Genomic DNA, 26,854 nt, shown 5'->3' with positions numbered 1-26,854 from the left:
CTAAGTAGCATAAATAAAATAGGGGGATCAAAAAAATTTGCTTTTTACAAAAATTGAAACAGCCATTGGATCAAAATACAGAAAACTTGTTAAAATGTATTTAAAACAAACAAACAAACAAAAAAAAAAAAAACAACACAAACCCATCCTCCATCCCCCAATTGCAAGTTCTTTGAATAGCTCTAGCAGCTCAGAAAGGGAAGTCTGCCTCTAGGCCTCTAGTTGGTGACCTTTGTGTGCAAAATGTATCGCCATAAACAATGAAGACCTGACTCTTGGCAGTAAGGTTTGTTGAGCACTGAATTCTTTCTAAGAATTATTGAAATTGCTGTCTCTCTAACAGGATAGTCTCTGGTTGTGTGAGAAGGCATGCGAGAGTGGTATGCTGTCTTCCCCTCAGTATTCTCCCCAGGAACTGAGAGAGCTCTGGAGAGCAAAGGAGCTGTGCGGAGATCCTTGTAGATGTGAGGAAAGATGAGGGACTTGCCTTGGATAACAGGGTAGCGTATAATAAGGATGGAAAAGTGTACGTCGGGATTCCTTCTTGGAATAATACAGAATATTAAGGTATCCTTTAATGTTGGGTTTCAACTAAAGCGTAACAATATTTGCACATCCCTTTTGATAATTACAAGTGGACTGATACTATTCATTTTCTATAGTATAGATGTTGATCTGACAAAAACCAAAATGTTTAAGATAAACAGTTTCCTTTTTATATGAAGTCAAAGACCTACTTGTAATTAATAAATGCACATACGAATGCCAACTAGCCTGTCTTTTGTAAATTGAAGTACTACTGATTTAACTCTGTATAGAGCCGTACCAGGATCCACTGGAGAGCTGTGCTTAGTACCAGGGTGTCTGGTAAGTCTTGCTGCAGCAGGTTCCATGCGGTTTGAGGGGTTGCTCTCATCTGTGCAGGGGCTGGGACAGCTAGGGTTTGGGATTTGTTAGGTTTAGTTTGTTTATACCATTATAATTTTAGATATATATATATTAAAAAAATAAATCAAAGTTTGCTTATACCAAATCTTGAAGTACTGCAAACTTAGCCTGATATGGAGGTTTTTCTGGTAGCTCTGTTATTATGTATGAATTTGGTGGTACACAAGTGAAAGTAAAATAAGATTGAGGAACTGCACACTAAAGAATGTAAACTAAATATCAATGCCTTGCAGTATGCTGAGAACTTACTTATACTGTGGTATGTTAACTCTGCAGGTAGAATTAAGGTTTGTCAGATTTTGACCTTAAGCACTCTAAGGCTGTGCAGATACTTCTACAGTTACCGCTGATTTACACTTCTTTGCTTTAAGGTCTTTAGAAGTAGGTGAAAACAGCACAAGTAGCCTCTTTCAGTGCAGCACTAATTTTGTCCTAGAGCTATTATAAGTGAGGACATCACAACCAGATCATGTATCAGTTCCATACAAATGAATTCTGCCCACTGCAGTGGTAAAGTAGTATAAAATATTGGCAAAAGGGTTACCTTGAGTTTTATTTAATTGAAGACTTCAAGTACTATTTGGTGTCTCCCAGATAAGACACTTCAATCAAAAGCAAAGGCCTTCATAAAGATTAATTGCTAAGTATAGGAGCTGGAAGTATTATCATATAGTGCTCTGGTGCCACGTATGAAATTCGTGTTCTCCCACAGGTGTTCAGGCACATGTTGTACCTGCTGTCTGCAGGCAGTCTGTAACTCTCCTGCAGTTCCCATCTTGGTTTTGCCTTCAGCCTATCCAGGGAGCTCCTTGTTACCACCGTACTAGCACACAGTCTCCATTTTCTATTGAGTAAAACTGCAAAGGCTTTAAGTCGTTGTCTAGTTCAACTTCTTTTCCTGCCAGCTAGAATAAGAAAGGAAAAAAGATTTCAGTTTAAGTCTTACCAGACCTCTGTTAATGTAAACCAAATTTAGATCAGGCAGTTGCAGTCAAGGAGGATCAGGCATTGAATCAGGTCCTAAATTAACAGCAGGAAGACTGCCCTCCATAAGTGAAATCAATTTCATTAGGTAGTATTTTAGAACATGCTATTGACCTTTAGCAGCATGAAGTATTTTGTTGCTGAATTACCTAATTTTAACTCACTTTAGAACTTTCGTAGGACAGTTTCAGTTCTGAACCAGGAATTTTAAGTAGGCGATAGAGCAATCCTTTGACCTTTTGAATAGTCATGGACTCTGGAAAAGGGAAAGAAACCAAGTGGTTAGAAAAATGCTGCTACCACTGAGCTGTAGCGAAGTACTGGTTATTCAGCTATACTTGCTCATAGCAACAGTGAAAGGCTGTATTGCTGCTTCAGTTCTAACACTGCAATAATGTATTTTGTACCTGAAATGATAACTGCTAATGTCAAATTGAAAACGGTTCAATCTCTGGTGGGTCAGACAGAATAAGCTACTACCTTTGAAGCGTTTTGATCCCACATGCCAAATTAAAGTGTTATGGCTTCATAATTTACCTTTTTTGAGTTTGAATTTGCTACACACTAAACTAAGTGACCTTTGGGACATGTACCAGTCAGGTTCTGTCTGCTTGCAGCTAAGTGACTGTTCCTTGAAGCTTTCATACCAGAAATTGGCTTTCCCAGCACAAATAAACGAATGTCACTGTGGAACTAGTGCCACTCTTAGAAATATTGCTACGTTAACTCGTTCCAACCAAATTGCCAGCAGAGTTGTATAGCGGTTTCTATTATGAAGTCAGTTACACGGCAGGATATTTTTTGTAATGGATCTTGAATGAGTAAATGTAGTTTGTTCCAGAGGTGATACCTGTGTTTGCAATAGATATACTCAATATTTTGGTTGAACTTTTACTTCTTTTGAAGCTTTACCTAAAGGCACAGCAATAGTGAGTTATTCCTGTAATACCACACATTGTACTTAGACAAATATTTTTCTATCAAACGTTTTTGTAAAAGCTGTATCTATCTGATTTTATGCAACTTGTGATAATAAATGTGATTTTTATTTTAGAATAAAGTTTGTGTAAGTCTGTTCTTTCAGACATCATTCTGCTACATCTCTGAGACTTCAGTTTGATTTAGAACAAAGTCTGTTCATTTTGGTAGACACTACAGGCACTAACATTTCACAAAAGACAAATTTGATACAGGTCAGAATCAGATTTCTAATGTAATTTATAGCGATTTGTAAAATATTAGACATAAAAATCTATAACTGCAGACTACATAGTTGGCTCTTACAACTTCATGTTTTTGTTACTGGGCAAATACACCCACCAGCTTTCGTACCCATTAATTAGCCTTTGATTGCCTCATACACATTACATGAAACCAGCAGCACACATGGTGACACATGCATCAATTTTCAATATGGACTGAAAGTAACTAACTGGGTGAAGGTCAGAAAAATAATGACTTTCTCACATGAGTTCTACCTTTGTCATTCCTTTATGTAACACAGTCTTCAGGAGCTGACAAAGCTAGAGGCAGCTGTCATTCTCTATTACAGTTATTTCAAAAGGAGCTATACATCTGAAACAAGAAAGAAGGCTTCTTACCTGGTAGCTTTTTTTCTACTGGCTTCTGTTCAGGTTTGTCAGGACATTTAATTGTCAAAGCTTAAGGAGAACAGTAAAGCATTAGTGAATAAGGTAAGCCCTATTCTGTCAGAAGCACAAAGACTTTCTAGTCTGTTTTTATACACTTCCCCCCTCCCAGCCTGATCTTCTCAATTACAACAGAGCCTGTGTCTGAGCAGCTATGATAGCATTTAGTTGTTTTCTATAAAGTTAAAATTAATTTTTCATTTTTATCATTTGTAAGTTTACCTAAAAGTGCTTCAGTTCTAGTTAACTTTTAAAAATAACCTGCAGTAAAATGTGAAACTGCCTACTCCAGGTTAAAAACCTGCTTTAAACTGTCTTAATTTCCTCAAAATATATTTGTATTATATTTTTAACTTAAAAAAATAACTAGAAATTAAGACCCCTTACGAAAAGTTTCTAGTATGTCTAGCCAACTACATTTCTTGTTCTATTTAGTTTTCCATCTAAACATTAGAATATAAGTGCCTTAAAATACTATTTTGGACATGGATTAAAAATATACAATTAATTCTATCAAATGGGAAACAAAGCTAAGTACATCTGGGATATTAATCTAGCTTAAATATGTAAACAGCCCCAACTACCAAAGTTAGCTTTAATTTTCTTGACTGTTCTAAAATTAAGAATCTAATAAAAAAAAAAACTATCAGAAAACAATTCAGCAAATCTTTTCTGTGGAAGTCATTGAGACTATGAGAATAGAGTACTGAATTCCTCATTAAGTCTTATTTAAGAAAATAATTCAGGTTGGGTAGAGGGAGGAAAGGAGATGGGGTACAGAGAAGCAGGTATCTAATCCAAGTCATAGATAAACATATTGCTAAGAAACAGAATTACATGCTGCAACCCTGTGACCTCTCAGAGGCTTTTGAATGCTTTGTTCTCCCTAAACACAAAATTTATAAAATATTTCTAATGCAGAAAGAATAATTTTGACCATTTCTGGCCTCTTACTCAGAAGCTGATTTTTCAGAGTCGAAGGCTGTTGTCCCTTCAGTTCTCCTTCTTCAGGTGCACCATATTCTGTGTGAAGGAAAGCGCGCATTGACATGAGCAGTTCTCAGACTAACACCCGACAGCAGCCTTAAGAAAAGCAATCAGTGTTGGATTGGGCACAAACCTGCTGCCTCAGCTCCCGCAGCAGCTGTGATGCTGCACACAAAGTGGTAGAAACACCGCACAAAAGCACGGGGCGCTGCAGGCGTGATCCTTGACCAACAGCTCTGTGTATTTAGCAGGGAGTGGAGCAGGCAGCAGGCAGGCGGAGGTGCTGCCTGACACTCCCACCTCTAAGAGCCCCCGGTGCTGCACCAGTAGGGCTCTGGGGCAGGTGCTGGCAGATATCAGCTGAAGCAGCAGCACCTGGAGGGGCGCAGCACTGTGCAGCTGCCCTGCAGCAGCAAAAGCCAGGTGCATGCAGGCCTGCCTACAGGTGGGCTTTACAAGGCAGGAGGAGCACAGGGAAAAGCCCCTGGCGGAAGGGAACAAACTGAAGAGAGAAAAATCTAGTGCTACCGCAATGCCAGAAGTGAGGAAATGCTCATTTTACTTGTACTTACTAAGGCAAAGCGCTGTGTATCGGGGATGGGCAGCAAGAAATTCTTCACTCGGTTTGTTTCTCTCTGGGTTCCAATTCCCGCCAGCTGCTAGCCACTCTTTTCCAAATATTTTTCGATAATCAAGCTCTGCTCCTTTTCTTTCAGCAGGAAGGATCTGTACTGGCACGGGAATGGAGCACAATAAAATTATATGACTTTCCAGAAAAGAAAATCTATTTCATGACACTGACCCTTACAATCACTTTGATGTTCAGTACATGTTAGCACTACCAATAACCTTACAAACCCCATTACTAAGTACTAACTGATCCATAAATTCAGTACATTTTAAAGCTATTAAGAATCTTATGAGCTCTGTACCTCTATGTACTGTCTGATCCACAGATGAGTACCTAAGCCAAGACGTTAATTTGTATTATGATGCAGATATTTTTTGTAGCTACAGAAGAGATGCTGTTTCTGCCCTCTTTCATGCTAAAGGTGATGGAATAATCAGTACTTTACTTTTCTGAACACAATCTTAAAAGAAGATGAAATGAATTCCTCAGGCAATGATTTAAAAACAATTTTTCCATAGACTCATGCAATTTGTTGATGCATCACGTACCTCAGACTTGTTCAAAACCTCCAGTTGACTTAGCTTGGCAATAATTAGCTGTCTCAGGGTCTCCGGGTTCTTCTCTGTGTCCATCAAAGGGTTATTGTGACACTGCAGTGACCGCAAACTTGGCAGTTTCTCAAGCTCATTGATTGATGACCACTGAAATGGAGGGGAACAGTCTTTTGAGGAAACATAAAGCATACTTCATTTCAGAACAATAAACAGTAACATTGACTTTTCCTGTACAATGGCCATGAAAGAAACTGTTCTTTTGGTCAGCAGAACCAAGTACTTTCATCCTGTTCTTACATTTAATTAAAAAACTAAACAGACCAGGGACTACTCAGCATTTTAGATCGTTAGAATTCCACAAGAAGAATTATGAGGTAGAGGAGGGACAGGACTAACTACCACAAACCTGTTTAACTGAGATGCCAAGAGTCTTTTAAAATTCTAAATCATCCCTCTGTGTTGATCAAGGAATTCAGTAGATGCCTCAAGATCTTACACAAGCAATCAAAAAAAATTAAAATAGCAAATTTTAATTTAAATTTAAGTTACTCTTAAAGATAGATGTATATGCAGAATGCAAACCCACCACAATCTAACCTACCTGTGATATTTTATTGTCATTTATTGCAAGGCGCTTTAATGAAGGAAACATTTTAGTCTTGCATCCTAGGAAAAAAAATAAGTTTACAGACAATAACGAAAACTTTAAATAAACAGAATTATAAAAATATAAATAAATTGCTAATTTTACATACCAAATTCACTATCAGGAAAGTATATGGAAGATATTCCAGTGTTTCTAAGTATTAGCTGTTCTAATCTGAAATTTAATAGATACAATGATTACTGTAATTGGTACAGAACATTTTTTTGTAAAAGAATATACTTAATTTTTTTTTTTTAAACAAAGATCTAATAAACTTTTGGCAGTTATATAGATAGTACCCACACTTCAGAGAATACTTTTTTTTCCAAGGAATAAGTACAATAATTTCAAGCTTTCAAAATAACTCCTGGATTTGAATGGTGTGATTTGCCATATAATTTTTTAAAAATAGGCTGTTAATTCCTCATGGCTGCTATTTTGGCGTACAGCTCAAGATAATAATTCTGCAGATTAACAACACTATTTCATTAGTCCCAAAATATTCCATTCACTGAAACTGAAGTGCTCTTAAAAGGAAGGAACACTACTTTCCCTGGATAAGCCCCAGAGCAGCAAATCATAGTTCAAGCCCATAAATACCATAAAGACATTGCTACTGAGTGTACAGTGAAACATTATCATCTGTGTAAAGGGTACCACCACACTTACTTAACAAAGTGAAAATATGTTTATGCAATGCAGTATAGAAATTATACTTTTTTCTTTAAAAAAAAAAATTTGAAGTACACATCATTCAAAGTCTTTAAACTACCCTCAAAAAGCACATGAAAATTCCAAAGAGAGTCCTTGTGCAGGGGACCCGCCAATACAAACACAGCGACACGCTACTACCAGTAGAGTAACCACTGTAACCTTCACCATAGTTAACAATCGCAAGCAGATGACAGAGAAGCAGCAGAATTATTCCCAGCTCCCTCCAATCTCACTGTATTTTGCTTTCTTTACAAAGAACAAACAGGTAGGGAGCATGGGTGTAAACTGCTGTTGGAAACTGCCCATCACCAGTGATCTTTAATGTGCCAGCCTCAAGAGTAACACCTGCCAACAAGCTGTCCACCAGCATTCTGCAGACTCAAACAACCACGAGATGGCTGCGCAGCTACTGATGAACCTCTACGACACTGTCCTGGTCAGAATTTTTTTCCTAAAAAGCCACTTCTGTATCTTTTTTGCTTTGCCACACCACAAAAACTCTATGGTCCTGTTATCTTGGATACAAAGGAGGACATATTAATGCATAAAGAACTTAGTAATGTGATCAATTACTTTAGTTTCATAAGTATATAATAAAAATCTCATAACAAACAGCTTAAGAATGTCTTGCTTATAAAAGATAAAAAAATAAGACTATATTAACGTAGCTCAATTAAATAATGCAGTTACTCTCCTCAAGAGGGCAAAATGATTCTATTTCAAGAATCCATAAACCTTCGATGCAACATCAAAATGATCACATTTCCATTAACAAAAACTATGGAGATGAATAAGAACAAGACAAAGAATTTCCAGCAAATGTGTTTAACAGCTACCTGGGGAGATATGCTATCTGATGCAGCTGATCTCCATCCAGTAATGGGTTGTCTGAGAGGTCTAACAATTTCAGGGTCTGCAGGACATTATCGGGCCTGCCACATCAAACAAACAAACAAACAAAATCAACAAACCTGCACCAAACAAACAGAAAATTAAAAAAAAAAAAACACGTTTAGTTATTTTTTAATGAAAACACTATTTTTTTTAAGCATATAACTGCATGCAAGTAATTGCTTACTTATTCAAATGTTTTGAAGTACACCACATGAAGCTTGCACCAATTTTTTTACAGTTATGTCACGGTGATGCAAACATTACAGGAACGTAGCTCTATCTGCTATCTAACTTCACAGTACATCACTCACAAAATGCTCATGTACGTTACATGTCTTACCTTTCCAAAACTGTAATATTATTAGAAGTAAGGTACAATTCTTCAAGTGCTGGCCATCCTTGAGCACAAACAAGGACCTAAGAGCAAAACTTAATTTAATATAACAGAAGTTGAGAAAAATTATTCCAAAAATTACACTTTATGCAGATTTCCTCAGAACATATTCAGAATAAATTATAGTTTTCAAAACCAGAAATAAATACTGGAGATTGCCTAGCACTCCCTTTCTTCCACCTGGTGCTTTCCTGTGTCTAGGTCTACAAGCACAGATGAAATCAAACGGGTTCTTCACAGCCACACAATCTGTGGTTCCAAACTTGTAGGACGACACTACTGAGATTGGCTTCATGGGCCCTGTAGCCCCATGTTAAATGGGCTAATGGGCTCAAATGCTAATGTATTTGAGAACAGGACTTCATCCTTAGTGAAACAAGATACTAGAATAGAATCATTTAAATGTTTGCATATTTCAGTCCCTGAAAAAAAAAAGTCAAAGCTTTGTTTATTCTGTGCTGTGTCTGTGTTGCATGTAACTAGGTATCACGTATTTCAAGGATTTTCTGTAGATGCAAAGACACTAAGCCAATCTCATGCTGATGCAAAGTGATGCCAAAACAAGTATTTCATGTCATACTGACCTATGTTCTTTCTCTTTGCATTTGTTCTATATAGGCACTAAAATATAAATAAACTTTTACTAAGTACAAGGAAACAAATAGTATTCAACCTTGGGAACATGAAATGAAATTTTACTTCAAAATGCTTAAAATTGACTGGTTAATTTACAAATGTAAATGAGGTTAAACATTTTTTTCATTAGACTCTAGTGCCAATACAACTTACATTTCCAACTAATACAGTTAAGTCACAGCACCTCTTCTGAGGATGACTACACTTCAGAAGAAGAATATAATGTATAATATTTAACGTGCTTTACTTGTTTCAAAACCTACCAATATAAATGAAAACAAAATCAAGGTTTTTACCTCTGTCCATGTTATCTCAGTCTGATTAAGTGCCAGAACCTTCAGTTTTGAAAATACATTAGATACAGAAATTGATGTAGATGGAAATTTCATTTTGTTTTCACTGTGTAAAAAGAATCAGTTTATCACCATAAACTTAAATAAACACAATTATTTAAGTCACTAATTTGGAATTATGTATTAAGTACAAAAATAATGTAAGTATTTAAAAAAAACCAACACTGTTATATAAATATGTTTCACATACTTAAATATATTACAAAATTTTACTTATATTCACACTTTTTTCCTCATTTACTTTCCCAATTCACAAATGCATTTTTATTCCTCTATGGTTTCCCCAGCCCTTTTCTTTCCCTAAATTTTGAATGTGAAAAGAATGATTTTCATTAATACTAAATGAAACAAAGTCTGATTTGGGGCTTAAACTCCTTAATGTTAATTGAAGCTATCTAGATTGAAACAAAAAGTATGTAAAACAAAAGGATGTGATACTCATTGTCAACAGCAAAAAATATTACTATCAAATAGTTAAAAGATTCAAAACTGGAGACTTCAAACTAGTTTTCTTAATCTGCCCTCCAAAGACATTTGTGTTTCTTTCTTGAAGTATGATCTACCTGTATATTAAGACAAAAAAAAATTCTCGATGTAGTTACATTTACATATTTGTAAGTAATTTTTTCCAATTTAAACAAGCTCTGAGAGAGCTGCTGGAAAACTATCAATTTTATTCTTCCAACGTTCCTTGCACAAAAAAATCATTAACAGACTCACTTGGTGATGTCTTTCTTTTTTAAAGTAAACTCTTAACAGAAGGCCAAAACAATTAAAAAAAACAAATTCAAGCTATTTCAGTTTGTAGTCATAAGCTTCAAATTCCACCATCATTTCCATTTTACATTCCAGTTTCATCACAAATAAATCACAAATAACTTCTGAAAACCTGTTAGTCTAGGCTGCATTTCTCAACAACGAAAAAATGAAATAATTATTCTAATGAATTAAAATAAATTTTCCATATTCTCATGTATGCTGATAATAATAAGTGACTGCGTATGCTTCATGCAAAGTTAGATCCTAATTTTACAAATAGCACCCAGGTTGCAACACCTGTTCAGTGCTAAATGTTGAAGAAAATGGAACACCTACAACTATTTAAAAATAGTTTTTGTCACGTTAGCTACAAAAACAAATACAAAAATTGTGCTCGCATTGTTATTATACTAACATGGCATTTATTTCAATTTAGCTTACATCCCTTTGAAATTATTTTAGCTGCACTGTGTGTACTGCACAATGAAGGCTTTGGAAGCTGGTAATAGGACAACAGAGATCACATACATGACCACATGCATTCGTTGTTTAAGGACATAATGAAAAAAAAAAAAGTATTTAAAAACTTAGCTCCAATTAAAACCAGTATTGAGGCATTCAATTATCTTATGAACGTTGACCTTGTATCTAAAAGAGCCTCTTCTTTTTTGTTCATATCCCCAAAGGTACAGAAACCCAAATATGAATATACCTGATATTAAGCGTTTCCAGATTTGGAACTTGAGAAGCAATATCTGTGACTGTATCCCAAGATGACAGCAGATTTTTTGATAGATTTATATGTCTGATATCTGAAATTTCATATTAAGAAAAGAAACATCTCAAATCTGAACTTCCTTTTTCAGGCACTAGAGTTAGGGTGTTTGTTTTTTTAATCAAATAAGCAGAAATAGAATACATTTGTTTGCTCTAAGAGGTACTACCATTCAGTTACAGCAAATTTTACATTGCTCTGTGGTACAAAAATGAGTTAAGAGAGCTTAACTTTACAAATCTAAAAATGGATTAATTTTTGTATTGATAGGAATTCTTACCAATACTTACAAATGAACAAATACACTTTCTATTCCTCTAATATAGCTACAACATGCAGTACGCTGAATACATTATTAGTTATATATTTGAAACCTGTGGAACCTACCGAACCTATCAACTGTATTTTTATGTGCTTACCTAATCTAGAGTAAAATTTTAAAAATCGCGATGCTGGAAACATCAGTCACAGTAGCAACCTCTGACAACATTGTTTATTTTCACCCACAGTCCGCATTCCTTCTCAAAAGTTGTAGGCTTCTACATTTTAACTCTGCAAGCATTGAAATAAGCCTCCAAACACAAACTATGGTTTTAAACTTTGTTTGTTTTTTTTTAATAAAAGGATAAAAATACAGTTCCTCATTCTTTGAAGTGAACACTTGGAATGCTAAAATATATACTTTTTTTGTGGTATCATATTATACAGCACCTTCAAAAAAGGATACTAGCACATGTTCTGCTGATTTCCTCCTTCTGACCAGCATGGCTCACTGCACACTCACGCACCGAGATATCTACCAGTAGGTTCAGCTGGCTAAATGAGAAAGAACATTCTGTTAAGTAATCTTTGAACAGAAATAACGTAATATTATGAAAATAATATTTTCATATATAGCTCCTTTAGAACTTGGAATTGAGGTGCTGGAGCATGTCCAAAGACGGGCAACGAAGTTGGTGAAGGGTCTAGAGAACAAGTCTTATGAGAAGCAGCTGAGAGAGCTGGGGTGGTACAACCTTGAGAAAGGGAGGCTCGGGGGAGACCTTATTGCTCTCTACAACCACCTCAAAGGAGGCTGTAGTGGGGTGGGGGTAGATCCCAGGTGACAAGCAATAGGACAAGAGGAAATGACCTCAAGTTAAACCAGGGGAGGTTTAGGCTGGTTATTAGGAAAAAATTATTCACTGAAAAGGTTGTGACGCACTGGAACAGGCTGCCCAGGGAAGTGGTTGAGTCACCATCCCTGGGGGGTATTCAAAAGAGGCGTAGATGTGGTGCTTAGGGACATGGTTTAGTGGTAGCCTTGTCAGTGCTAGGTTAACGGTTGGACTTGATGATCTTAGAGGTCTTTTCCAACCTAGATGATTCTATAAATTAGCACTGCACATTTTAGTATCTTTCTTGGATATTTATACTTCCTTGGATTCTTATACTGCAAAGTAGGTCTGGTTGAATCACGATTTCTTCCTTTTCCCCCACCTTCCTCTTCCCTTCACTCCCCTCTCCTCTGCCTCCTCACAAAAAAAAACCTGATACTTATCCAACTGTAAAAAAAGAGTCATAAAACAGACACACTGTAGCTATGCAAACTGGAATATAGAGTTTCCAAGTTAAACGTGGTTTTGGTAATAATTTCTGCAAGAGGTTCTACGTTATTTAAGCATTTTATATATACATATATATATATATATATTTATTTATTTATTTAAAAAAAAAAAAAAAAAAGCAGTTTTGACTGGCAAGTATGTTCTGGGAGGCAAAGGGAGTACATCAGTGGTCCCGGAGAGGAGACTGCCACCTACTGAACTGTTATCTCTCTGGTAATGGAGGTCATTAGAACTGCAGTCTACTACACATCATTATGTTATTTGTTTTTTCTTACCCTCCCAGATAAATGAGCATTGACAATAACTGACTGAGAGATGGCTTTACTAGCAGTACAGTGACTTTCTGCTTTCCTTCTCTTAGTTACATAGTCAGTGCTGATGTGATTAAACAAAGATGAAACCAGAAATACTGTACAATACTCAGAAAAGACATAAATCCATCTATTTTTAAAGGACCACGAATGTGTATGGGTAAACATAATGCTATAAAAGACATTACTGATAATATGCAGATCATCCTGTGTGCTATCCAAATACTCAGTTTACCATCCATTCATTGAAATCTCAAGCAAAAACCCTGTATTTGCAATTTTCTATTGTATTAAATTTGTTCTCCATCAATCTCAATCACATGATATTTATCATTCAGCAGGAACCTGTTCTCTGTCCTGCTATACTGCCACATTAAAATAAACATGTACCAACATGATAAAGAACGGCAGTATTTGTAGACCCAAAGTTACTTGAATGTAGTTTGCATGCAAGATCTTGACTAATTTAACAAGAAATTTCAGAGTAAGTTTAGGGGCAACAAAACCTGCCATTTCACCAGATCCAGTCTACATGTAGTTACACGTTGCTGCCAAAAGAAAAATGTACCTGTTTCCCTCCATGCATTCTCCTTGAATTTTCCAATTTGGCAACTGTGTGGTTGCTGTACAACGTGAGCTAGTTCACGGATCCAACGGAAAACTAACCCACAAAACAAAGAATGGTTTCATACTAGAACAATGAGCTGAACCAGCTCACCTTTTGACATAACACCAGATCTCGTGTTCAAGTAAACAGCAGACACAGAGAAAGGGAACAAGCAAGGTTATCTCTTGGCAGTAGCTCACAATCACATCAGATAAAGAGCATCATGTGAAATTAGACAAATTGTATCAGAAATTTCAAATAACCTTTTAATTCATCAACAACTTTCTTGAACGTTCTTAGAGGAAATAGTACTCCAAGAACTATGGAATAATTACCCTAGCCATTGAGGAACATACCCTCTTTCTTTCCTTATGGTTGAACAGCAACGTATCCTAGATTTTCATATATTACACTTGCCTTTGTTGTTCTGCAATGGAATCCATGCCAATAAGTTCCACAGTCTTCTTTCCCAGTACTAATGTATTCTTTGTCCCATTTTGAACATCTTGCTCCTTCAGCCCATATCGGTCCTTTACTGCAGTGAGAAAATCTACTCCAAAATTTGCCTTGTTTGGCCGGATAAATGATCCTCCTCTGGGATGCCTAGAAAAGAACAGCCAGGAAACAGTGAAATATGAAAAGTTATCAAAAGTATGATAAAAAAAGAAAGTCTAAAAATTACTGATCATTACTTTATTAAAAATACCACGAACCAAAGCAGTCAAAGGGAAATTTTACAGGCTGATTTTAGAGCACCACTCCTGCTCACTGAAACCAGGCAAGGCTTGCAAAGTATCACTGATAGCATTTGAATGTTATGAGAACTCAAGCACCACATCTCCAAACGTGCTTACACATCAAGATTACCATGCCAGTGCCATTATCAGAAATAACCATTCCATTGTTTCCAAACTCACTATGTACTGAGTTTTCCCAGAAAATAAGTTTCTACCTATGGACAGACACAAACAGACCTAAATCATATGACAAACTTGTCTGGAGCCTTAGCTCAGCTTATGGCTGAGGAATACTCAGAATAATAGGAAGAAGAGAGGAATCAGAATAGTCAGCATTCCCTCACTATATTTCACTTGAATAATTCACTCATAATTCTAAGAGAATGCAGTTTTGTCAAATGACATAAGATGCAAATTGTACCTCTTGTTATACTAACTCAAACTTAAAAAAAACAAACAAACAAAAAAAAACCAACTAATACTAACTTGGTAAAATTTTGAAAATGAATATTTAACAAAATTACCTGGCTAATGCACATTCTACAGAGTCCTATGAAGTTTCTTAGTTTTCCTTTGAGCTGAAAAACACACGACAATTTCTCGCCATGCAATTGCTTTGACAATTTCTATCAAAACTAGAAAGGAAATAGTAGGATGAACTGGCAAAGACAAGTTGTGGGAATGGTATCACGGAACAGATGGAGGATCTGATAGGAGGATCAGCCAGAAAACAGCAGGAAGAAAATTGGTAGTTATGATTACCTGCCTGCCTTCCAGCTGAGAAGAGCACTGACTCTGGTTGGAAAGTACTCAGGAGGATGAAACCACTTATGTAAATAAAACTCCTCTTTTCAAAACAGCGTGTAAACGTCAAGTGGCTCATTAGCAAACCATAATATACATCATCAACTCTACAGAGTCCAAAATTCTCTCAGAAAAACAGTAACCAGAGGCCATGAATCCTATGGACCTATTGCAAGGAGATGGAATAGCCTGGACACCATATATTTACATTTTTATAAATGATCAGTACTGGAAATTGTCTGTGCCAGCTTTATTCATTAACATTTCTGGTATTTATTTTAGTAAGTACTCTCATAACACAATTAAAGAACCAGACAGAACCAACGTATTATTTACTTTAAAACAATTTTCAGTCTAGTTTTGTAGCAACTAAGTTTAGAGTACAATGGTTACAAAACATGCAGACAAGCACATTTACCCAGAGAATGTGAAGCCAGCGTGAATTCAACAGGCATTTTCAATTACCTGTGTTTTTGATTTAGTAAACCTCTCTTAAGCCTTTCCTTCCACTTCTTTGAAGTTCTTCATAGTTTGCAAACATTTGCTTAGTTCAAATGTCAAATTTCCTCTAATGTAAAAACTTCCTCTTAACAACACTGCTTTAAACAATAAATCACATTTTCACTGCCTTAATTATAACATCACTTACACGTGATGTACATCACTCCTACACTTGCATTTACTTAAGTCAAACAGCTTTGTAGATGGCAGATGCTGCAAGATTCCACTGGGGTCTCCATAAATAACATTTCTTGTTCTGTTTGCCTGTAGTTTACCCTAGATCCTGCTGTATGTTTGTTTTGAAATCTGCTATTCCTTCTCCTATCACCTCGACTTTCCCTGCTTTGTCATCTCCATTCCTCTGCACTCAACAATCCTGCTGCTCACTCAACCACTCTGCTAATTCCTTCCTCTCCCCAACCCTCTCATCAGAGCTAACACAGATGCCCAAACCTCCAGCCTTCTCGTCATGCCATTTATGCTTGGCATAGCCAAGATCTTTGGGTCTCTCCATCACCATACCCCTTCCTAAGTCCACTTCTGTCCTCCCAAGTCACCATTTCCATGCATTTCTCCATCCTCTCATTGTCTTTGCAGAAACCAGTTCTAACCTCCGGGAAATAAAAATAAAGACAATTAGATATTTTGCCTCCTGCTTTCTTAGGCACTAGGGTAATTTGAAGCTATAGAAAAAGTATGGTGCATTCCCTCTCTCAAGCCCATCCTGTTTTTTTTATTTGTTTGTTTGTTTTGATTGTAGGAAGATCATAGGGGTTTTCTCTCCTGCTACCATCACTTCTGAGTACTGTCGTGGTTTAACCCGGCCGGCAGCTAAACACCACCCAGCCATTCGCTCCCCCTCCCCCTCCCTCTCTGGGATGGGGGAGAGAAACGGGAAAGTGAAGCCTGTGAGATGAGATAAAGACAGTTTATTAAGACAGGAAAATAATAATAATAACAATAATGATGATAACAGTACTACTAATAGTAATGTGTATGAAACAAGTGATGCACAAGGCAATTGCTCACCACCCACTGACCAATGCCCAGCCTAACCCCGAGCAGTCTGGTCCTCCTCCCTTGGCTAGCCACCCCTATCTATTGCTCAGCATGACCCCATACAGTACGGGATGCCCCTTTGGCCAGTTTGGGTCAGCTGTCCTGGGTCTGTCCCCTCCCAGCTCCTGCTCACCCCCAGCCTGCCCATTGGCAGGACAGAGTGAGAAGCTGAAACTTCCTTGGCTTGTTGCAAGCACTGCTCTGCAACAATTGAAACATCAGCTTGTTATGAGCACTCTTCTCATCCTAATCCAAAACATAGCACCCTACCAGCTACTAGGAGGAAAATTAACTCTGTCCTCACTGAAACCAGGACAGTACTCTGTCCCTTTCAATGCTATCTTGCGTAATAAATACTCAAATCCATTCCACAGCCTAAGTTTGTTTTCCAGTTCCATTTTATTAATTTGATCTACTTTTTTCAAGAACTGTCAGAGAGAAGGACAGAAAAGGAGATGCTGCAGTAAGAACCTATTTTAAGGCAAAATGACTACATGTGCGAGGAGGGAGGTCATTTACCTGCAAGTTGTTTTCCCTAAAATACACTGCCCGTATTAAGTTTCACGCTAGGGAGTACAAGCTGTGCGAGACCAAGCTGTACAAACCATACATACGTATCACACAGCCAATGTACAGCACTTGGACTCGTGCAGAAGCACACCTACCAGCCATCACTCTCCACAACGGGGAAACAAGCAGCTAATTCAGACAATTCCTAGCCCAAGGAGTCACCCAGTGTGCACATTGGATGGTTGGCTGTGAGTACTAATCATCAACCTGGCTAAAGCTGAGCGTTTGGAAGCCAGAGGACAGGGATTTCGCTCTGATGTGTGCAGAAGGTCCGAGAACCAGGACAATGCAATGAGCAGAGGTGAAGTGGCTGAAGGTACGCCCCAGTGTTCTTACACAGGAAACCTGGAATATGCCCAAGTGGGGCTCTGACAACCAGCTGGCTCTGGTTAGCGAGTGACACTTCTTTCTGGCTTTTAAAATAGGCAGGCTGACCCCAATCTCGGAAGACTGCTTGTAGGGCACTTTCTATTCCCGACTCAGTAGCCTGAAGCAATACAGCCCATCTGCTGGCATGCTCGGGGCCCTTGAAGGATACTCATTAAAATTCAGGTAAGCTACCAGTTTCCGCTGTTTAACCATTTTCCTGAGGGGAAAAAAAAAAAAGAGGAAATTGGCATTGGTCTTCTTTGCTAATGAAGAACGAAGCAGAAGTGTTGCCTATCATCACAGGTACGTGACGGCTCCTCAGGCGCCCGTGGATGTCACACGCGTGCACTTCTCAGTGCCCGAAGCACAACGCAGCTCTGCCAACAGGCACAGGTGTGAGCACGCCTCTCAGCCAAGGAGAGGCCTCGGCTTTATCTGCCTGGATGGGAAAGGTAGATGGAAGGGTGTCTTTGCTCAGTACTGGCTGTTTCACAACTGCCTCAAGGCAATTCTAACCACGGCTGGAGGCAAACACCCTGCACTGCTCAGAGGGTGTCACCAATCAGAGCTGTTTGAAACCGTGCCTATCTCCTGCATGAGCTCTAAACAGGTCTTTGCCTTTAAGGGGAAGGTCCTCAACAGATCAGACTCCTTTTAGAAGAATCTACACACTTTGGTAAAGAAAGCCCGTCCAATTTGTTTTTGAATAGGGACTGTGATAGCTGCGGCATCAAACAGGGTTTGTAAGGGACACCCAGGACTCATCTGCTGTGTATCAAGTTCCTGACTGCACAGCAGAAGCTTTGCAAGCATCAGCAAGTAATTGAAGTTCTCCTAAGTTTACCTCAGTCACACAGACATGAAAGCTGAGTCTGAGCTTCCACAAAACAAGGAAAGAAAAAAATAAAACCACGACATCTGCAGCTCCAGATGCTCATCTGAAGGCTCTGCTGGTGCACAGGACACATTTGGATAGTGGTTAGGGCCAGCAGTTATGTTTCAACACCCTCCCACTGCCAGCAGAGAGCAGAAATCTCAGCTGGGTACAGCACCACACAGTGAAACAATCCAAATCTCCTCTCTGAGATCTTCGGAGGCTAAAAGCAATCTTGGGAATGCACACTCCCCTTACTAAACTGCTTTTTCTTCATAGACACTAAAATGAGATTGACATCTCCCTGTATTTGAAGAATTTGCTTGTGTTCTAAGCAGATATTCCTGGAGGTGAATCTGTCATTCCTAAAGGAGAGAGAGTTTAATTCAATATAAACAGATCTTTTTTTTTTTTTTTAGGCAGGAACATAAATGCCATGCAAACAGTGACAGCTGATGGTCACAAGTGCTGTCTGTAAATCTACAAACATGCCCCTCACAACTGTTAAAATTCACTGAAGAAGAAACTGAAGACATGTAATGCCTTTGCAAGGCTACCTTGGCATTTCAGGACTACAAAAATATACAGGAGTCCAAATTCCCACCAGAAGAAAATAAAGCAAAGGGAAGAAAACAAGTCCCAAAGAGCTGAGAAGCAGCTGCAATTCTGCCTGGCTGAACGCACCACAGAAGCAGGTTTTACAGCTCCTGCACTCCCCTCCTTTTCTCTGCCTTGCTCTGAAAGGCAACCCTGGGGAAAGAGGCTACAATTTAATGGGGTCAACACTTCTAGCAATGGCATCAGCTGATAACGCCAGGGTTGTGGGGTTGTTCTTGGGGTTGTCCTTGGACAGGCCACCATATTGATGCCAGCCCAAAGCAGATGCCCCCTCAGCACAGCACACTGCTCAAATTAATCAAATTTGATTAACTAAATCAAATAAAATCAGGATTCCTCTATAAAGAACAAAGCTATTCTTTAGTAGGAGAGAACGCACCCCTTCCAACCGTGAACCAAAGCACTGTGTGTGATAAAACAGGACGTCACTCCCAACTCATGCGGTAAGCAGAGAAGTATGTCAGCTAGCACAGGGGAATCCAAACATCTCACTGCCAAAATGGTGTGGACAAAAACCAGCTGCTAAAACAGCCATGCACGTGTAAACACTGCATGTGAATGGGATACCTGAACCTGTCTGAGAGGATGTCTGTCCAAAAACCCCGTATGGTTAAGGAGGAAGATGACCCTTCTGCCAGATTAAGCTGTAACCAGGAAATTACACAGAGACTTTTTCTGGGGGGAAGAATCTGGGTGGAGGGAGGACTTGGCTTGAAAGGAAGCATGACAGAAAGCTAAACATCTGTACCTGGGGGGAGAGAGAAGAGGGTACGAGTCCAGCAGTCAAGACCCGGCCTGCAGCTTCCAAGTCACCCTGCCAGCAGGGCAACCTCTCCTAGGCCAGACAGAGCTGAGGTGAGCCCGTGCCTAGTGAGGGGACAGAGGTGGTGAGGAGCAAGCTGTGTGCCTGACATCTCAACATGCAGGTGGGAGCCTGGGGGTGCCTCCTACCCACACACACACACCCCAGCAGACTGCAGGAAGCAAGGCAGGGACACGAAAGCTGGAACACCTGCATCTCCCAGGGGAGGTGCACGCACCTAGGGGGCTCGCAGGCCCAGGGCAGGTGCCCCCATAACCCACAGCCACCAGGGCAGGACTCCCGTGTCACTGTGTGAAAGGGGGTGTGCGACCAGAACTTCATTTTGAAAGCACACTCCGGTTTCATTGCTGTGTGTGCATTTTAACACTGCTGTAAGGCTTGATTATTCACGTCTCATTTTTCGAGGCGCTGTAGAACACAGCTTACTTTATTAGATGATACAGTAGTGCGGGTGACAGGTAAAATAACAGCTTCCTCAGTTATTAGGAAACAAGACTTTATTATCAGGAAGAAGAATCACAAATGCCACTAGAGTATTCATTGTCATTTCCAGCTACTCCAGATTTGATAAACACACTCACGATGTCTGTGTGTTTTGAAGCACTGCTGTGTTGTTCTTTGGTTCTCAGATTCTTAAGAAGTTGAATTTGTATCACATAAAATATGATTCAGAGATACATATTGCCATGAAACATATGAGTTTAGGTAGTGTTTCCACAAAACATACTACATAGACTACATACAGCTGTCTGCAGACCTACTGATTTATCCAAATGAGGACTCCTAAGAAGATCCTTTGGGAAGGAAAATTTCATATTCAGTTTTATTTTCTTCCTGTGATGTCATCTTGAAATATCACTGTGAAAGATTTTTTTTTAAAGCATCCCTTTCAAAATTACCTTAGAAATAATTAAAAATAAAAGCTTGTCTTTGTTTACAGTTTACAGTTATTTGTTTACAGTTTAAGGTACTCCATCAGCTGCTTTTGCTTATCAGAATTCAAGGAGTTAGAGAAGCAGATTTCTAAGCAAAGGGCACTACTGATAAGGTTTGATTATATACATATATATATATAAAACAAATTTTATTTTTATATATGTATATATATACATACATATACACATTATAAAGAAACAATGTAAAAGATTACTACTATTGTTTGATAAAAAAAGAGTTGATACTTTAAGGTGTTTTTTTTTTTTTTAAATCATCTTCTTGACAAAATAAGGTATTCACTTACACAGACAGTTATGTCTGTTCTCTTAATCTTCAGAAATACTCCAGAAAACAGAATACAAAGAACAGGTATTGTATGAACAGCATATTCAAAGATGAGTACATTTAGGGCTGTTATGGTTATGTGCAGCTTCATTCAGAAAGCAGATTTTTTACAACAAGAATTGAGAGTGTTCTCTGAGCTCATGTTTCCTAGGAGCATACTAATGATTACTTGCATTAGTTCTCCTACAGCAGAAAATAACTAGTTTTAACTTGGAAACTGCTTCAATTGAATTCAAGGCATTTAAAAAGGAATTTCTGCTAACAAACTCAGCAGACACTGTTGTCTAAAGACCACCTTTTTCTATTCTTTATCTAGGAAAAATCCAGGAATGTTGAATTTCTTCTCTTCCATCAAAAATGTCCTTATCCTCCTTAAGCCTCACCTTATTTTTGTCTTTTTTTTTCTTTTTTTCTCTCTCTAAAGACCATATTTTGTGTTATCATCTCATTTTCTCATAATGAGGTCTCTAGGGCTCCCACCATACACAAATGTGGAAGTTAAGAAGACAGACTAAGAACTCTGATTTGCACTACTGAACACAATCTACCTCTTCCCTGTTTGGCTAAGGGTGGCAGAGAATATTCCCAAAAAGGATTTTGAAATAGCTACTTCTTAGTTTTGAATTATTTAATAGGTAAATTCTGTTGATTCAGTCTGAGACCAAACAGCTCTGCCTGATGGTTTGAGAACAACTTTCATGTGAACTGATAGCAGAGTATATTCTCTAACAGGCCTGGAACCACTATCAGGTCTTGACACAGGTACAGAAGCCTCCTCTGCTACCTCAGGGTATTCTGTTTGTCCCCCTGGAGATATTTCAGCAGATAGAAGACTTTTTTTCACAATATAGAAATAGTAATTTTGATCTCAGTTCTTCTTCTTCTGTGTGTCATACAGCAACAGTGCAGTTCTCTCAGTCCCTTCCATACCATTGAGCTATAATTCAGGTCAGAGAAGGTGCCAAAACTCATCTGCTCATAAAAATGGAAACAATCACAATTTCCACAAGCTGAAAACACGTGCTCTAGAGTTAGCAAACACATGCACCATGGCTACATGTTTTTAATTATTATTTTGGAAGAAATTAACAGGAAGAACTCTTTCCGTTGAATCATCCATTCAGAGCAAAATAGATATACATATATACTACCTCCGGCTCAGAAAAATCTTTGAACCGTGACTAGCTAAAGCTAGCAAGACTGTTGCTACATACTTTTCTTGTTCTTTCACACTCTTCCAGTCATCTGCTATTAGCCAGTATCACACAAATCTTTGGACTGACTTCATTCAGCCAGTCTTATGAACTTCATTCACATGCAAGTTGGAGAAAAAAAAAGGACAATTTGCTTATCTTCTCATCGATGACTAACTTTCTCAGCATAATTAACACAAGGAATTAATTTCAGAAAAGCCTTACATTTCCAACAAACCAAAGCAAACACACATCCTAAAGCAAGACCACAGATAACTTATTTTCTTTTGTCATTTTCCTTCAGGATGAACTGAAGGCTTTTGAAAATCTAAGTGTTCACTGTCATAGAATTTGATTTATATTAGATTTATTTTACTTAAATGAGCACTCACAAAGTTAGGAACAAACAGCAATCAAACTGCCCTTTTACAGTTACTACCAGCCTATGAACATAAGAGGAAGACAAAAAAGACATATAAATCTTGTCTCCATTTTGTCTCATTAAGGTATGACCAGCTGTGATCCATTGGTCAGAACAAACATCCATGTAATGCTGCACCCTTTCTCCAAAAGCAGCCAAAAGAAAACGGTTGGGGTAAATGTAAAAGCAAGGCAAGTATTTTGATGATAAAACCTCAGTATTCTCTTATCCTTCACCAACTGTCTGCTCTGGAACTTACTGAGCTAGCAGCCAGCAGTATTTAAGAGTCATTGCTGGACTTTTCTTCTATGAATTCATCCAGGTATTTTCTTTAACTCAAACTTTCAGCAGTTGCAGTGGCCCCTGACATGGCAATCAACAGCTTGCAGCTGTTTGCCCTGGAGTCCTTCATTCCCCAATTTCAAACGTGTTAAGTGCTTGAGTCTTCCACATTAAATACAATGTATGCGTATACTAATTAAATAAAAATAAAAACCCACACAGCTACATTGCGTTTTGCATCCATTAAACACAACTGAACTTACTTAACAGCTACTGAGTGGTTCAAGGATCAATCAATCATTATCTGTTACTTGGTAGTTTCCCTTAACACTATGCATGCAAGTCATCTTAAATCCAAAACAAAACAGTATCTGAGACAGTTAATACAGACCAATACTTCACTTACATAAGAAAGGTAAGTAGGACATACTGATTTTCTTACTGAAGTAGAAGACAAAGGCCTACTAAGGTAAGACTAACAATATCCAAGAAAATCACATTTTATTACCCACCTCTGAAACCACGACTTGTATTTTCCAACTGTTTACTGCATTCTAATCCCTATAACTGGATCAATAACAATGGAAGAGCCTTTATGGCATAGCTGGTCACAGCATTCAAATGTATTACCTTTTTAAATATCAGCCAATCGATAACAAAAGGATTTGCCTGAAAAATCGACCAAGGGCATTTTCCCATAACCATATTGCTAATAGGCAGGACATGTTAACAATGGGAATCAACTCACCTGCATTTAAAATACTGTGTTCCTTCGTAGGTACCATCATGTTTTCCTCTCTGAGGATCATCCCATTCTACTCCAAGCCAAATTCCTGAAAAATATGGTAGATACATTTTCAAATGTAAGACGTTATAGCTCTAGAAACATCTGAAGTTCATCTAGCCTAACCTTCCCTCTCAAAGCAGAAGATTACATGTATTACCAGTGCTAGATCAGGTTAGACAGTTAAGTTTCTACAAAGCCAAATCTTGAAAAACTCCAAGAAGAATGTTTCCAACCTCTCTGGGCAGCCTATTCCAGGGCCACATTGTTTCTGTACTGGAAAAGATTTTCCTGATGTCCAAACTGAACCTTTCAAGACACAGCTTGTGGCTGGTGCTCTTTGTTATAAAAGAATTTGGCTTTGTCATCTTCGTTACCATCTTTCAAACACCCATAGGCCACTATTTGATGTCACCTAACTTCTCTTCTTTACCACGCTAACCAAGCCCAGCTCCCTCAACCTCTCTTCACAAGACACGTTATCCATGTCCTTGACCCCATTGGCAGCCTGGATTCTCTCCAGTTTAAACTGGATTCTCTCCAGTTTATCCGCATCCTTCTTGAACTGGGATAACCCAAACCAGACACATTATTCCAAGGGCAACTTTATCTAGAACTTCTGCCCTCAGAGGGGAGACAACAGCTTCCCTTAATTTGTTGGCCATGTTCAGCATTTTAAGGTAACCCAGTAACATGGGCTTATTTCACACTACATGCAGAAATTCATACTCCTGGAATTTCTTAGGCCCACTCCTAAAGTTCACAGAGCTTGCTCTGGATTGCAGTTCTGCTTTTTGTTACATCAGCCAGCTAAGGGTGATCTGGGTTTTAACTTGGAAGCTAGATAAACAGAAGGTGGATGAAGGACTGTTACGTGGGTTGGTTTTTGTTACGCCAGCCGGCTGAGGGTGATCTCTGTTTATTACCCATGACACTGACGATGACATTGAACAGTACAGACCCCAGAATTACTTCTGGGTTTCCTGTACGTTACAGGTACCAGTTACAGGTACCAGCCAGATATCACGTCATGGATTACCATGCTTCTGCCTGACCGACCCGCAGACTTTCAGCCCACTTCACAACCCTTCCATCTGCCTTGGATTTACCTAGCTTCCAAGTTATACTTTTATTCGAGACTGTGTAAAAAGCCTTATTAAACACACAGGATACTATATCCCCCACATGGTTTGCCCACGTTCCCCATCTCATCACCACAGAGGTAACCAGGCTGGCCAAGAACGACCCATCCCTTCCGACCACCATCCCCAGCTGCCATTTTGTCCCTCGCACACCTGGAAACAGGCTCCTGGGGCACAAGCTCCGTGCCTTTAGGGGCTCTGTGGCGAGGCTGAGGAGCCCACAGCTCCCCGGCCACCTCCCCCAGCAGCCGCCGCCTCCCGCCCGCCGCGCGCTGCCCGTTGCCGCCCACCTACCCGCCGCGCCGGGCAGGCCGCCGACGTACCGCACGGTCGCGCGCTCCGCGCCGCACAGCACCCTGCGGCCCAGCGCCTCGCTCATGGCGGGCAGGGCGGGGGCAGCGCGCGCAGCACCAGCAGGAGCAGGAGCAGGAGCAGGGGCGGCAGCAGCAGTGCACGCAGCGCCTGCGGGCCCCGGCGCCTTCCGCGCTGCGCAGCTTGGCAGCGCCCGCCCCGCCCCGGCGCGGCCGCCAATGGCCCGAGGCGCCTTGGCGCCCGCGCCGTGTGGCGTTCTGGGTAGTGTAGTTCAGCAGGGTAGGGGGTTCTGTGTGGGCTTCGTGTGCGAGGAAAGCAGTGAAAATAAAAATAATAATAAAAATAAAAAAGCAATGTAAAAGAAAAGGGGAAAAAAAAAAAACAACAGAGCCAAGCAGCACAGGTCGGCAGGCACCGACCGTTGACAGTGAGCGGGTGGCTTTCAGGGCAAAGCAGGGGCTGGAAGGAGCGAGCACAGGCATTGCTCAGCACAAGGGCGAGGCAGGCGGAGGACAGGGCAGGACAGGGCAGGACGGGAGGAAGGGAAGGAGAATGGGACAGGACAGAGCAGGCTGCCTGGCTGGGGTGCTCTGCAGGGAGACAGCGCTGGGCCCTGCTGCCACAGCCCTGCTGGCGCGGGGCCTTTGCCTGTGTGACCTGGCGTGAAGCAGCCCACACGCGGCACACCTGGTGCTGTGATGTTGGTTACAGGCGTCTGATAACACTGCTGTATCGCAGCCGCACTGAGCTGTGTGGCACAAAGCAGCTGCTCTCCAGAGGGGCCTGCCAGTGAAGACCTTTGTGCCTTCACCTAAAAGCTTTCTTTGCCAAAAGTAGGTGAGTTTTCCAAGGCCACCTGGTATCTCTGGGGTAAGTCCAAGTCCATCTTCCACACCTTTGGTGGTGGTGCCCTCTCACCCAGTGCTCCGTCAGCTCCCACAGAGGGCACCCTCGGAGCAAGGCTGTCCAGTTTTCAGTGGTGCAGAAGCCATCTACACAGACCGTGGTACCAGGGTGACAGCAAAAGCAGTATCACTAAGTCCTCTTGCTCTTCATTTTTGACTTGTTCACTGCTCCCGAGTGCAAAGCTGAGAGCATGTGTTAGTGTGAGGAGTTGAGCTTCATCTTGCTAATTAGTGTGAAATAGAGTTATTTTTATTTTTTTTTTCTCCCTCTTTATCAGATATGCTTGTCTGAATCACCAAAGAAAAGGCATTTTCTGTCAGAAAGGAATCGGGGTGGCCAGACCTGTAATTGTAACCAATCACTTTTCTCTTGGCTTTTATGGCTTCTTTGGGTTTTTACTTACATCAAGAATTTTGACCTTTAAAACAACTAAATAAAAAAGTCAAAATGTTTAGTAAAACCTACTTTCTTTCACACGCCTACAAAGCAGTACATTGCACTGTCCTGCTCAGTTTTCTAGCTGGCTGCTACTCGATGCAGCAGTTGCAGTATTAGCAGTACATGTTCTTGTAAAGGGAGCGTTCCCTCTGCTCTATGTCCTTCCCCCTGCAAATTTCTTTCTCAAAATTCCCCTACTGTGCTTCCAACAGCAGTCCCAACAATGTGGAACATTCTTAACTCCATTATTAATAGTACTGCAAAGCCAGTTGCAATATTTTTATTAATCCT

The 26,854-nt window shown here is 39.6% G+C and overlaps 2 protein-coding genes across 4 annotated transcripts in view; one reads left to right on the top strand and one right to left on the bottom strand.

Moving 5' to 3' along the window:
• Positions 1-2,992, top strand: part of B3GALNT2 (beta-1,3-N-acetylgalactosaminyltransferase 2) — a 30,789-nt gene extending 27,797 nt beyond the window's left edge. For all 3 annotated transcript variants that reach the window (XM_027453756.3, XM_027453757.3, XM_027453755.3), the window contains exon 12: positions 344-2,992. In XM_027453756.3, the coding sequence (XP_027309557.2) occupies positions 344-478 (135 nt within the window). In that variant the 3' untranslated portion in view covers positions 479-2,992. The remainder of the gene's footprint in view (positions 1-343) is intronic.
• TBCE (tubulin folding cofactor E) lies at positions 1,482-25,425 on the bottom strand. Its single transcript, XM_072035583.1, has 16 exons — positions 25,202-25,425; positions 23,730-23,814; positions 13,863-14,052; positions 11,652-11,736; positions 10,862-10,961; positions 9,334-9,436; positions 8,348-8,424; positions 7,950-8,045; positions 6,509-6,573; positions 6,355-6,419; positions 5,748-5,900; positions 5,141-5,294; positions 4,536-4,604; positions 3,534-3,593; positions 2,097-2,188; positions 1,482-1,853 (listed from the first exon to the last, which is right to left on the bottom strand). Exons 1-16 carry the CDS (start codon positions 25,284-25,286, stop codon positions 1,761-1,763), a joined length of 1,572 nt encoding a protein of 523 aa, XP_071891684.1. The 5' UTR covers positions 25,287-25,425; the 3' UTR covers positions 1,482-1,760.
• Positions 25,426-26,854: the final 1,429 nt, after the last annotated feature.

This window comes from Anas platyrhynchos, chromosome 3, assembly GCF_047663525.1.
Source record: "Anas platyrhynchos isolate ZD024472 breed Pekin duck chromosome 3, IASCAAS_PekinDuck_T2T, whole genome shotgun sequence".
Taxonomy (NCBI): domain Eukaryota; kingdom Metazoa; phylum Chordata; class Aves; order Anseriformes; family Anatidae; genus Anas; species Anas platyrhynchos.
Note: the sequence above shows the minus strand (reverse complement) of the source record. Positions and strands in the feature narration are given on the sequence as shown.